This window comes from Schistocerca gregaria, chromosome 1 (assembly GCF_023897955.1).
Source record: "Schistocerca gregaria isolate iqSchGreg1 chromosome 1, iqSchGreg1.2, whole genome shotgun sequence".
In the NCBI taxonomy this organism is placed as follows: domain Eukaryota; kingdom Metazoa; phylum Arthropoda; class Insecta; order Orthoptera; family Acrididae; genus Schistocerca; species Schistocerca gregaria.
The window spans coordinates 698,086,120-698,099,530 of NC_064920.1; the positions used below are offsets into that span (position 1 = coordinate 698,086,120).

The window sequence follows — 13,411 nt, forward strand, 5'->3', positions numbered from 1 at the left end:
CCGAAGTGTGTTCAGGCTAAAGGCCGCTGTCTAAATCTGATAGAGGGCTGTCAAAAAAATAAAAACCTTGAGACATGTACGGAATGGCAGTGGAGTCTATCCCAATCCAGAGAAACTAAGAGCAACCACAGATTTTCCAACTCCTCAGCACACACATAATATGAGAAATTTTCTTGGAATGTACTTGTACTGTTGGTGTTTATAAGGACTTCTGTACCAAGGCAAGAACTACTGCAAGGAGATGCTAAATTGAAATGAGGTGCAAATAAAGATCTTTCCTTTTACAGAGGCAATAACATGTTGTCCAACAAGACAATACCAAGACAGAAATTGACACTAATGTTGTATAGATGAAGTTATAATATAAACTCAGGACAGAGCTGGAAAGGTGATAGATTATGCTCCCAGAGTACTCTCAAAGTCCAAGAGGAACTATTCCACAACAGAGAAAGAGTTCCTTGCAGTTGTTTGGGCCATCAACAAGTTCTGGCTTTATCTGTTTGACAAACTATTCACCATTGTGATGGATCACAATACTCTGTGCTATCTAACTAGAATGAAGGATACATCAGGTTGACTGGGGAGAAGGGTGATGATGCTTCAAGGGTACAGCATTAAAGCGCTATGCAAAAGTGGATGCAAACACAAGGGTCCCACTGCATTTTCAGAAATCCCTCGGTGGAACACAGCAGTATGGATGAAAGCACAGTTTTCATTGCACTTAATAACATTGCTGCTGAACACAAGGGTGATCCAGCCCTGCCTGAAAACCGTAGAAGCATAGAAGGAGAAGGAACCAACTGAAGGAGAATTCCAATTAGTAAACAAAACATTGTATAAGAGGAACTATGATCAGATGGGAAGGAAGTAGTTGGTTGTCATACCAGCTTATGTGTGTCCAGTTAGCCTGAAGTATTATCAGGATGCTCTTGCATCTTGTCACGTAGAATTTGTGAAGATATCACTGGCAGATCTCTAATGATTGATTAGACACGATGTGATCCATCATAAGGGATACCAGTCACAGAAGCAGTTACTTCCAGGGTAACTGGTGTCATTTACACCTGCAGCAGTGCCATTACACTTAATTGGAATTGACCACTTGTGGAAGTTCTCAGACTCAACAGGTGGGACATGACGGATAGTCTGCTTTAACTACCTCACTGACTATACTGTCACCAAAGCTGTGTTGACTGCTGAAAATGTGGAAGTTGTAAGATTCCTTGTAGAACACATCATTCTGAAGCACAGAGCACTGTGATCTCTGGCCGTGAAAAAGTTTCCCCATCAACAATACTGTATAGGTAATTTTGCATTGAGACATCACCCACAGGATGATAACTGCCACTCACACGTTGCTGTCCTCACGGAACACTTAAATAAGATGCTGGAAGATGTGCTCTCGATGTACATTGATGTTGAACAGAGTTTGGGGTACAATACAGCCCATCAATATAGTTGCATACAACACAATGAGGCCCATAGGCTTCACATCATTCTGTATGCTCCACAGTCACAAGAATTCCAATTAATAAACAGAACCGTTTATAAGATGAGTTATGATCCGATAGGGTGGAAATAGCTGCTTGTCATCCCAGCTCACCTATGGCCAGGTATCCTGAATTATTTCCTCAGTGCTCATGCATCTGGTCATCTGTTATTTGTGAAGATTTGTGAATGGATATACTAGCCGTGTTTCAACTGGACAATTCTCAGGATGACTATGTGAAACATCTCATCGCCAGGACCAAAGAAGGAAGACAGCTGGTTTGCATACAGACTATGACCCCCAGCAGAAAGATAAAGTGATGTAATGCCAAACAGTGGCCATTGAGATGTAGCAGCAGAATTAGTGCATTTTTGTGGAAAGTGGCACTATTGGAAAAGTTACTAAAGTGCTGCTTTGGGCTGTATCCTATCCTTCACCATATGCTGGACATCACATATGAAGTAACATATCATTTGGCACTTGTTAGACATCACATATGAAGTCAAGGATTATGACCCTTCATCGAAAAGACAAAAGCACAAAGCTGTAACCTGTACGAAGCCCTGCTATGTTCTCAGGTGCAGATTATAGAGTAGGACTTTTCATTCAAGAAACTGAAGACTCACTGAACAATTGTGAAGGTTGAAGGGAGGGGCTACCTTCAACAATCAGTACAGTGAAGAGGGTGTGACAACATGACCAGAATGTTAGGATCTGCCATTGCTGTCATATGCAGGACCATTGGCAAGATCTAGATCCAGAGTACTGTAGTCAGTTTCTGAAGCAACAGGTCACTGTTCCTCCATGAGAGGGGGCAATGCAGTGAACTGTGCTGCAAGCAGTGTGTATTACACTTAGCTCCACTGGCAGGTATGCTGCTGATTGACATTTTAAACCCAATCATTTGCAATCAATTGTCATCAGTTCTGGATGGTTCCTGAAATTTCATAGGTTTCTAATGTTTGTATATTCTGGGATATTCAATGTTTGTATAAATAGCTGCACTCTCCTTGCAGGAGCTCTGTTATGGGTGTACATTGGTGTAATAAACATGCTTCTGTACTTAATTGACGACCTTGCTTTTGGATTTAGACTCAAGTATGGTTACAACATAAATCAAATGTAACAGTGGAAAATCCAGGTTGGAATATCAAAATGAAAAGATGACGCGACGCATTGAGTTGCTGACAAGTACAATGAGTAGTGTGTTACACATTAAAGCTTTATGCCAAAGCCTTCTACAGTGAAGAAAACACACTCACATTCACACAAGCAAGCACACCTGATGCACGCATGACCATCTCCTCTAGCATGTTCATTTGTTAAGAATCATATACCTCTATTTATTGACCCCCCTCCATTTAGAAAAACGAATGTGAAGACTCTATAAACAGTTGCTTGCCAGGAACTTTATAGCATTGTCATGTATTGCTTTCTCAAGAACTTTGGATAAGCTTGATAGGATCAAGATGGACCTTTAGTTGTTAACGTCACTCGTTTCACCTTTTTTTGAAGATAGGAACAACTTCCACTGTCTTAAAATTGTTGAGGAACTGGCCTAAAAAGCAATGAGCAGTTTATTATATCTGGCAAGGAATAAGACACATTATGGCAAATGTGTTGAGAAGGAAACTTGATATGCCATCAGTACCACATGAGTCTGAGTTTGGTTTCTGTTTTATAATATTTAGTTTCTGTTTGATGACATGGTACATTTCACATGGTGTGACTGGATCAAGGAACAATGTTTCAGGTAATAATTCTTAAATCTGAACATATAGAGAGCACTGGAGCAGAAATTTGAGAAGACAGTTTGTTGCCAATGTATATGAAAGGGTTATTGAACACTTCACTTATTTATTTAGGGTCAGAAATGACGCTGTCTATATCCTCAATGGATCTTATTGAAAAACCCCTGCATTTGTCCCCAGCTGTCTTATTGATAACATCCACATGGCTTTAGATTTATTCCATGTGTTGACTAAACTGCTGGTTGTACAGCATGTTGGCTTCATGAATAACCTTGTTGAGAATTAATGAAATTGGGAGGCACATATAAGCTTCAGGAAAAAAACCAGGAAGACTAGTGTGTTGATGGCAAGTAGATAGTAAGGAGCCTAATATGGCTGAAAAGCTAGTACCCATTTATGAATTTTGTAAATGCTGTGATTGGGAGAGGAAATCCAAATTATATGGGGTGAAAAAGGTACAAAAGTACATGTTGTTATATTCCTAGCAGACTCAGCAACATCACATAGTATTATCTCTATGTAGATAATTTATATGTGGTCATTGAGTCTTATTGGTAACTTAGTGAATCTCATGTTTGTGCAAAATAATGGTCACAGATAATCTACCAATCTCATCCTCCCTTTGTAATACCTGTCTTGCCAGTGGTAGGTAATTTGGGTATATTTTCCTCATTTTGAAAGGGATGTTGGTCTAATTAAGGTTAAGCCAAAACAACGTAAAAGAGATTTACTTGTTTGCTAAGTCATCAATGTAGTTTTAACATTCAAAAGCATTTGCAAGACAGCTGGTGTATTTATTGAAGGTACATAATGAAACAACTCTATGTGTAAGAATGGTACTTGGCTGTTGGAAAACTTTGTGAAAGACAGTGACTGATAAAATAAAGTGCTGGCCTTTTTAATTATATCAAATTAGCGAGTGGGCTTTAACTAGTTTTAAAAATCGTTATTGTGGTACATAACGGCATTGGACTATATTTTGTTCACGTTAATTTTTTATTAGTGCCAACAATGTCATAATATTTGATGTCTGTGTTATTACAGATAATAAGCAAAGATGATCACAATTGGTGGCAAGCAAGGAAAGACAATGCTGCTGGCTCAGCTGGTCTTATTCCTTCACCAGAACTCCAGGAATGGAGAACGGCCTGCATGGCAATGGAAAAAAGTAAACAGGAACAAGGTAAGCTTTGTTTATGTTGCTCTTTTTAAAAAATATTTGAATGCCTGGAATATTTTGAGCAGATTAGTGTAGAAGTTGTTCAGCCACCATTTACAAGTTCAATTTTTCAAGAAGTTGAGTGTTATTCACCACATCTTTCATATAAATTTGATCTGAATCTTTACACCAATCAGGGGCAGCTTACTTTCATCTAAATGTTCTAAAAGGTGTTTCCTGAACGGAAATGCAGCAAAGCATTAAACCAAGTTGAAATAAATCTGTGTTGTAGATCTGAGTGACTTGAGTAGAGTATCACAGAGTAAGCCACACATCTGGTAAAATTGACAGCTAATATTTGACTACTGGAAAATGTAGGTGGAAAGTCAACTTAAGAAATTTTTGATTAGGTAGCCAGTTCTTTTTTTTTTAAATTAGACAATTTTGTGTTTTTAATACCAGTGTCATACTGAACAGTTTCACTGTAAATGTACAAGTTGTGTCTCCAAAATATGGACAAATTAGAATTTCCCACAACATCCTTCTCCCATCATATGTGATCACCACCAATTTGCACTGCCAGTGGTTTCTTGTAGATATTCATGATGTCAAAATTGCCAAGATGTTGAAAAAGAAGTGCAGTGTATGATAAAAGAGCTGTGAATATCGAAGGCCTTCTTGCTGGGCAGTCGGCAGGAAATATAATTAACTTATTTCAACACCTGAAATCCACAATTAATGATTTGTTGCAATATTCAGCTTCAAAACAGTCAAATGAAGATTCCAGTGTAATGGCAAGCAAGCTTTACATGGAAGGCTGCATCATAACAATCTTTTAAGTCATCAAAATACTGCAAGTGCTGATTTGTAGTATCCAAGGGAATCATCGGCAATGATTATTGGTGTGAGGACACCAACAGTCTACATATACGTACTCTGCAAGCCACTGTGAATGCCATGGAAGAGGGTACTTCTCATTACAGCTTCTACCAGTTCTATCTACTTAAATGCGAAGGGAAGTGTGATAGGACTGCTGTTATTCTTTACATACTTAAATGATCTAACAGACATGGTGAGCAGCAATTTGCAGCTGTTAGGCAATGATGCTGTCGTGTATGGGAGGGTGTCATCATTTAGCGACTGTAGGGGGATACAGGATGACTTAGACAAAGTTTCTAGTTGCTGTGATGAGCGATAGCTAGCTCTAAATGTAGAAATATATAAGTTAATGCAAATGAGTTGGGAAACTGTGTAATGTTCAAATACAGCATTAGTAGTGTGCTGCTAGACACCGTTAGGTCAATTTAGTATCTAGGAATAACAGTGTGAATGATATGAAATGAAGCGAGCATTTAAGGATTGTAGTAAGGAAGGTGAAAGGTTGAATCAGTATATTGGGAGAACACTAGTGCAACCCTTTCTGGAGTACTACTCAAGTGTTTGGGATGCCTACCAGGTCAGATTAAAGGAAGATTTGGAAGCTGTTCATAGACGGGCAGCTAGATTTGTTACTGGTAAGATTTGATCAGTGCGAAAGTATTGTGAAGATGTTTTGGGAACTCAAATGGGAATCCCTAGAAGGAAGGCAATGTTCTTTTTGAGGAACACTAATGGAAAAAATTTAGGAACCAGCATTTTGAAGCTGATTGCAAAATAATTCTACTGCCACCAGTATAGATTTTGCAAAGCAGAGGCACATACACAGTTACTTTTCCCTCACTCTGTTTACGTTTGGAACAGGAAAGAAAATGACCACTAATTGTATAAAGTACCCTCCACCATGCACCATACAGTGGGTGTGTAGAGGATGTGGGTGTAGCTGTAGATGAATGATTGCTTAAATGTCTCATTGTGTTCTCTAATTATTGTGATCTTGTCTTGTTGTTCTGTATGGTAGCAAAACAATTGTAGATCTCAAACTGTCTTTTGAGGTGCAATTTGCATCTATCATCATGCATCTACCATTGCAGATTTTTTTCAGCATCATGGTAACAATCTCCCATCACTAAAACAAATCTGTGACCATTTGTGCTGCTCCTTTTCTGTGTGTTCAGTATCCCACAATAGTCTTACATGGTATGTGTCCCACACACTTGAACAATTTTCAGTGCATAGAACTACAGGTAGGATATGAAACTTCCTGGCAGATTTCTACAGGTAGGATGTTCGGTACAAATTATTCACATTCAAGGTAAGACAAATGCTCTGACCCTTCGAGATCAGAGTGGGTCAGTGACTGCAAATCGTTCATTTAAAAATGATGCTGCAGGGAGAATGATGAGAAGATTGTAACGATAAATGCAAAAACTTTCATTCACAAATTGTATTCCATAAATCCCATCATAAAGGAGAGCTTTCAGGTTTGTCTAATTTCAGTATTATCAGACAGTAGCAACCATTGCTGGCTGTTTTTGTGAAATATAACAGCAACAAATTCTGACTGGCACTAATTTACTCAAACAGATAATTATGGTAATCACTTCTAGATTACGTGCTTGTAGGGGGAAAACAGCTACTTTTAAAAAGCCTATCTCCTTCTCCTACACTACACAACAGTTGTTTTCATATAATACTTCAAACAAAGTAATAATGAAGTTTTATACTGATCAGATGTTTATGTTATAGTTAAATAAGATACCTGTTTAATACAAATGTTGGAGGTATGCAAAATTTAAGTGTCTGAGTCTACATATCCTGATAAATTGGGTGTTCTCTGTTTTGAACTCTTGGGACTTCCAGTTCTTTTTTGATATGTACTAGTAACCTGCAACAGATTTTTGCTGTACAGTATAAGACACCATTATGAACATTAGATAGGTACACTTAACCTATAATGAAATCATTTTTACTTTTAATATTGTGATAGGAAGTGTACAGTTTATCCCAAGTTTACTCATGCTGTTAATCTAAAATATGCTTAGGGAATATATGTATTGGTGTGTAAGGAAAAGAATCCTCAGGTTCCTGAAAAGGGTTCTGCAATATGTTTAATTATTCTTTTCACATTATTATTATTATTGCTTGCCTCCGTAGAATAAGTACTTTCTTCACCATGAAACAGTTAACAGAATGCAACTAAATTGCTAATTCCATTGAAATACAGTGACAATAATTGCTCACTACATCAATCTTATGTAAATACAGCCACCTTAGATCCAAAGTGCAAGAAAATTCGGTCATAGGGCAGAACTGAGTGAAAGTGTGCAAGATAAAACCAAACAAAGAAATAACTGTTGGCTTGTACACAATTCAGAGACATAACTGCTATCAGCAGAACAAAATTTGCCCCCCCCCCCCAGTCTTCTGCTGACTGTTGGTGGTCAATGAGGGTTATGCCATAACCTCACATTTCTTTAAAAAAAAAAAAAAAGATGTCTCACAATAAATTTACTTGAATGTTATTTTAGGTGTTGTGAGCATGGATGGAAACAGTGGTCCCCAAGGTGTCATTAAAAATATTGCTTTTTGTAATATATAATACATTGCTAGTAAAAATTTATTTAAGGGAACTGTTACATTTATTGGGAGTTGGTGGCACACCCTGCATATGAGTGGACCACATGGAACAAATGATTCTTTTGTTTGGAGTGGGTCCTCAGAAATGGCAGTAACATGTACAGATATTAAGACGTTGGTACAAACACACGGGAGATATACAAACTCTGATTTTTGGTCTGTTGATTTCTTGCATGTGATGTTAAAAGTGGCTTCCCTGACAGACATGAGGCAACATGTTACGCTTAATACCAGCCAATATCATCACAGGCCTCAGAGTGATTTACATCTTGGTCTTCCATTACAGTTACTTGGCTATTGGTTTACATGTGATACACCCATTATTTCAATGTGACTCTCAAACAAAATTGTATATCTGACAGATCTTTGAGGGAGGGGGTGATGGAGGGGTGGGGGCAAGAAGGCAAAAATTCAGTTTTTGAGCTGAATGAGGTTAACATACCAATCTCGTATTTTGAAGGAGTAGGGTTCAAATCCCATACGACTAACTAGATTTAATTTCGCCATGATTTCCCTATATCATTTCAGGCAAATGCTGGTATGGTTCTGTTATCAAGACTAAGGCCCATTTGCTTCTCCGTTCTGTATAATTTGAGTTTTCACTCAATGTTTCACCATCAGTGGGACACTATAGACCATCCTTCCATTTTCCGCTATATATGGAAAATATGATGTTAACTGTGCATGCTGCATGCAGATCTATACTGCTTTACCCTTTATAGTTGGAAGTAACTTTGTACAACTCCATGACGATTCAATTGATTAAGGAAAGTCTGAAAACAAAAATGTGCAGATACACTTCTGTTGTGTCTGTCAGCGAAAGGCATGATGTTGCTTACCAATAGTCAGTCCTCGTGAAGAATTAACTTCTCAGGTTCCCTTACATGTCTGATTTTGAGAGTTTCATTTTATTCAAATTAGAACTTCATTAATTTACAAGCGAAATAGGAACCAACAGTACATATTTATGGGCAAAAACACATCTGAGACATCATAATGGTGCTCTTTATATTATACATATCAAGAACTTCATTACATCCAATTCACTTAGGATGGCTTGGAAGAGATCGTCATGGAACATGTTGGGCACAGAGGACAAAAAAGCATATCAATTTTTGTTTTTCGTTGTCCACAACTACAGTTCACATCACTTGAATGTGTCGTTGTTTCTTGTTTGAGTTGGATCATCCCACTCCCGATCACATACTATCCAGTGCCTTCAACACCAGCCAACTTTTAATGCGTCCAATGGCAGATATTCAGCTGCCTTGATTTATTCATAGAAGACATATGTTCTTTTTTCCATAATTCTGTCCCTGCCTTTTTGGGTGGGATGAGAAGTTCTTTAGATAGTTGCAGAAAGCTTCTGTGTTACCTCACCAATTGCTGAAAAAGGTTATGTCCATGCATCAGATCATTGCTTGTCCAATTTTATCAGAAACCTCTCATTATTGGCAAACAATCCTCTGCATACAGAGATGGTGCTATCCATGCTACGTTGCAATATTCAAACCTTTAATCAATTACAGGATTTTTTTTCAGCACTGCCCATACGTATCTAACATGACATTAATTGTACTAGATTGAGAAATGTATTCAGTGCAGACCATCACAATTTTATTACTGGTACCAGATAAACGAAAACATGATTCATTCATTAGGCATTTTATTCCAGTATTGCCGTGTGTGTGTGTGTGTGTGTGTGTGTGTGTGTGTGTGTGTGTGTGTGTCCCTTAATTTCCTGAGAACATGCCTGTTTGAGTGAGAGATACTGCCTCCCTTTCTCCCATGCAAGCTATCGCAACAGCTGCATGAGCTGGACAACAGTTTCATACAGTGCCACACATCCCTGACAGTTTTTGTTCATATTCTTTCAAACAGAAGTGTCACAGTTATATCAATCAACACATTTCCTTTCACACACTCTCAAGGAATGCTTCATTGAATGTTTTTGACTATACATGAGTATACATTACAGTATCTCATGGCTTGTTGCTAGGTAATTCTACACTGCTCATTCACTATCTTACAATAGACAACTGATTTCAGTCATTCACTCAAGAATAGCACAAAGAGATGGTACTTGACTTCAGTTATCACTCTTCTAAGTTCCACGATACTTGAAAGACCTGAGAATATTATTTATATGCCTTGATTCTCATATGAAATATTAGTGGCAGTTCAGATTCTGTTCTGAAATTCCATTGTGTGAATTTATAACTGACATACCAGTCAAACTGTCTAGAAATGGATCTAAAACTATTTCACAAGTTTCTATTGCTCGGGTAGCAGCTTTTATTTCAGCCATTAAATTATAGGATGTTGCAAGGTTCAAAAGAGCCTCTCTGTTTCTACTATTTGTGAGGAAATCAGTATTGAAATTGCCATGGGTTACCACCTCTCAATGCATTTTATTTACTTTATTTAGCAATGGCTCCATTTTGCTTAAGAGAAGTTCAAAATTTCCAGATGGCGATTGGTAAACAGTAGCGATATAATTTTTATAGGTCCAATTTCATAATCCTTTTCGACGTTTGTTCTGGTTAAGTCAAGTAGTGTGGTCTGAAAAGGGGGCAACAGTCTGGATGATTGTCTGATCTGTCCTTATATCCTCAACCAAAACGGCCTTGCTTTGCTGGTAATGTGAACAGCAGAAAGCTATAATTTTTCCCGAGAACATGCAGCTCTACTATATGGTTAAATGATGATGGCTTCCTGTTTGGTAAAATATTCTGAAGGTAAAATAGTCCACCATTTGGATCTCCAGATGGGGACTGCTCAGAATTATGTCATCATCAGGAGAAACAAAACTGGCATTCTAGGGAATGGAGTATGGAATATTAGATCCCTTAATTGGGTAGGTAGGTTAGAAAAATTAAAAAGGGGAAATGGATAGGTTGAATTGATGCACAGTGGGAATTAGTGAAGTTTGTTGGCAGGAGAAACAGGACTTCTGATCAGGCGACTACAGGGTTATAAATACGAAATCAAATAGGGGTTTTGCAGGAGTAGGTTTAATAATGAATAAGAAAATAGGAATCCAGGCAAGTTACTATGAACAGCATAGTGAGTGCATTATTGTAGCCAAGACAGACCCAAGGCCCATACCTACGATGGTAGTACAAGTTTACATACAACTAGCTCTGCAGATGGTGAGGAGGTGGAAGAAATGTATGATGAGATGAAAGAAATTATTCAGACAGTTAAAGCAGGTGAAAATTTAATCACAATGGGGGACTGGAACTCGATAGTAGGGAAAGGAAGAGAAGGAAAAATAGTAGGTGAATATGGACTGGGAGAAAGGAATGAAAGAGGAACCCACCTGGTAGAATTCATAAAAAAAAGTTGTGTATGTGGAAGAGACCAGGAGATGCCAGAAGGTTTCAGATTGATTATATAAAGGTTGGTCAGAGATATAGCAATCAAATTTTAAGTTGTAAGACTTTCCCAAAGGCAGATGTAGACTCGGACCACAATTTAGTGGTTATGAACTGTAGATTAAAATTGAAAAAAATTCAAAATAGGTAGGGAATTAAGGAGATTGAACCTGGATAAGTTGAAAGAACCAGAGGTTGTGGAGTACTTCAGAGGAAGCATTATACGATTGTTGACTATAAAACGTGAAGGGAATACAGTAGAAGATGAACGGGTAGCTTTAAGAGATGAAATAGTGAAGGCAACAGAGGATCAAATAGGTACAGAGACAAGGCCTAGTAGGAATCCTTGGATAACACAAGGGACATTGAATTTAATTGATGAAAAGAAAAAAAAATTAAAAATGCAGCAGATGAAGCAGGCGAAAATGAATACAAACATTTAAAAAATGAGATTTACAGGAATTGCAAAATTGTGAAGCAGGAATGGCTAGAGAAAAAATGTAAGGATGTAGAACATTTCTTTAGGGGAAAAATAGATACTGCCTACAAGAAAATTAAAGAGGCCATTGGGAAAAAGAGAAGCAGCTCTATGAATGTCAAGAGCTCAGATGATTATATGAACCTGTCTCCATTTGAGATGCCCATCTCTGTATATATTCAATATCACTTGTTAGTCTTATTTGGTAAAGTTCTCACACACTTGAGCAATATTCTAGAACTGGTTGCATGAGTCATTTGTAAGCAATCTCCTTTGTAGACTGATTACACTTCCCCAGTATACTACCAATAAACCGAAGTCTACCATCTGCTATACCCAAGACTGAACCTATGTGATCAATTTATTTCATATCCCTACAAAATATTACACCCAAGTATTTGTATGAATTGGTCGATTCCAGCAGTGACTCATTGATATTATAGTTGTAGGATATTACATTTTTTCATTTTGTGAAGTGCATAATTTTACATTTCTGAACATTTAGAGCAAGTTGCCTATCTCTGCACCATGTTGAAATCTTATCAAGGTCTGACTGAGTATTTATGCAGCTTCTCCCAGATAGTATTTCATTAGAGATAACTGCACCCTCTGTGAAAAGCCTGATTTTACTATTAATATCGTCTGCAAGGTTATTAACATACAACATGAACAGCAAGGACCCAAACACACTTCCCTGAGACACACCCAAAGTTACTTCCACATCTGACAATGACTCCCCATCCAAGATAACATGCTGTGTCCTCCTTACCAAAAAGTCCTCAATCCAGTCTCAATTTTCACTTGACATCTCATATGATCATACTTCTGGCAATAAGTGTAGGTGCAGTACTGAGTGGAATGCTTTTTGGAAATCAAGAAACACTGCATCTACCTGGTTGCCTTGATCCAAAACTTTCAGTATATCATGTGATAAAAGTGAGAGTTGGGTTTCACATGATGGGCATTGAGAAGGTCATTCTGTTCAAGATACCTCATTATTTTTGAGCTCAGAATATTTTCAAAGATTCTATAACACATCAATGTCAAGGATATTGGGTGATAGCTTTGTGGATCACTTCTGCTACCCTTATTGAAGATGGGTGCGACCTGTGCCTTTTCCAAGAACTGGTCAAGGTTTGTTGTTCAGGGGATCTATAATAGATTATAGTTAGGAGAGGGGCTAACACAGCTGCAAATTCGGTATAGGGATTCCATTGGGGCCTGGAGCTTTGTTCACTTTTCATGATTTCAGCTGTTTCTCACTATCCTGACACTATTACTTACTTCATTCCTCTTTTCTGTGGTACAAGAATTAAATTGGGGACATTCTCTTGGGTTTCTGATTTTTAAGGAACATTTAAAACCAGTGTTAAGCATTTCAGCTTAGTAGTGAAGCTTTCATAATGTTACCCAGATGCTGTAAACTCACTGTAACAGATCTCTATGCAAGAAACAGTTAGAACTGTTACATATGAAACTGGAGAGTAATACTAATTCTCTCCATATTCAGGACAGATTTTGTTTATCAGTTACATAGTTCGTTTCAAACAGAGGGTCCCACATTTTTATAGGAGAGAGTGCTGGTTGGTCATGATTCGATATGAGATCATGGCTGAACTGTAGACTTAGCCACACACTGTG

General features: G+C 37.9%; 1 protein-coding gene across 13 annotated transcripts in view; it reads left to right on the forward strand.

The window, feature by feature from the left end:
• LOC126364990 (peripheral plasma membrane protein CASK) overlaps positions 1-13,411 on the forward strand; it is a 1,315,013-nt gene that overhangs the window by 1,201,453 nt on the left and 100,149 nt on the right. For all 13 annotated transcript variants that reach the window (XM_050008113.1, XM_050008106.1, XM_050008111.1 and 10 more), the window contains one exon: positions 4,285-4,423. In XM_050008113.1, the coding sequence (XP_049864070.1) occupies positions 4,285-4,423 (139 nt within the window). The remainder of the gene's footprint in view (positions 1-4,284; positions 4,424-13,411) is intronic.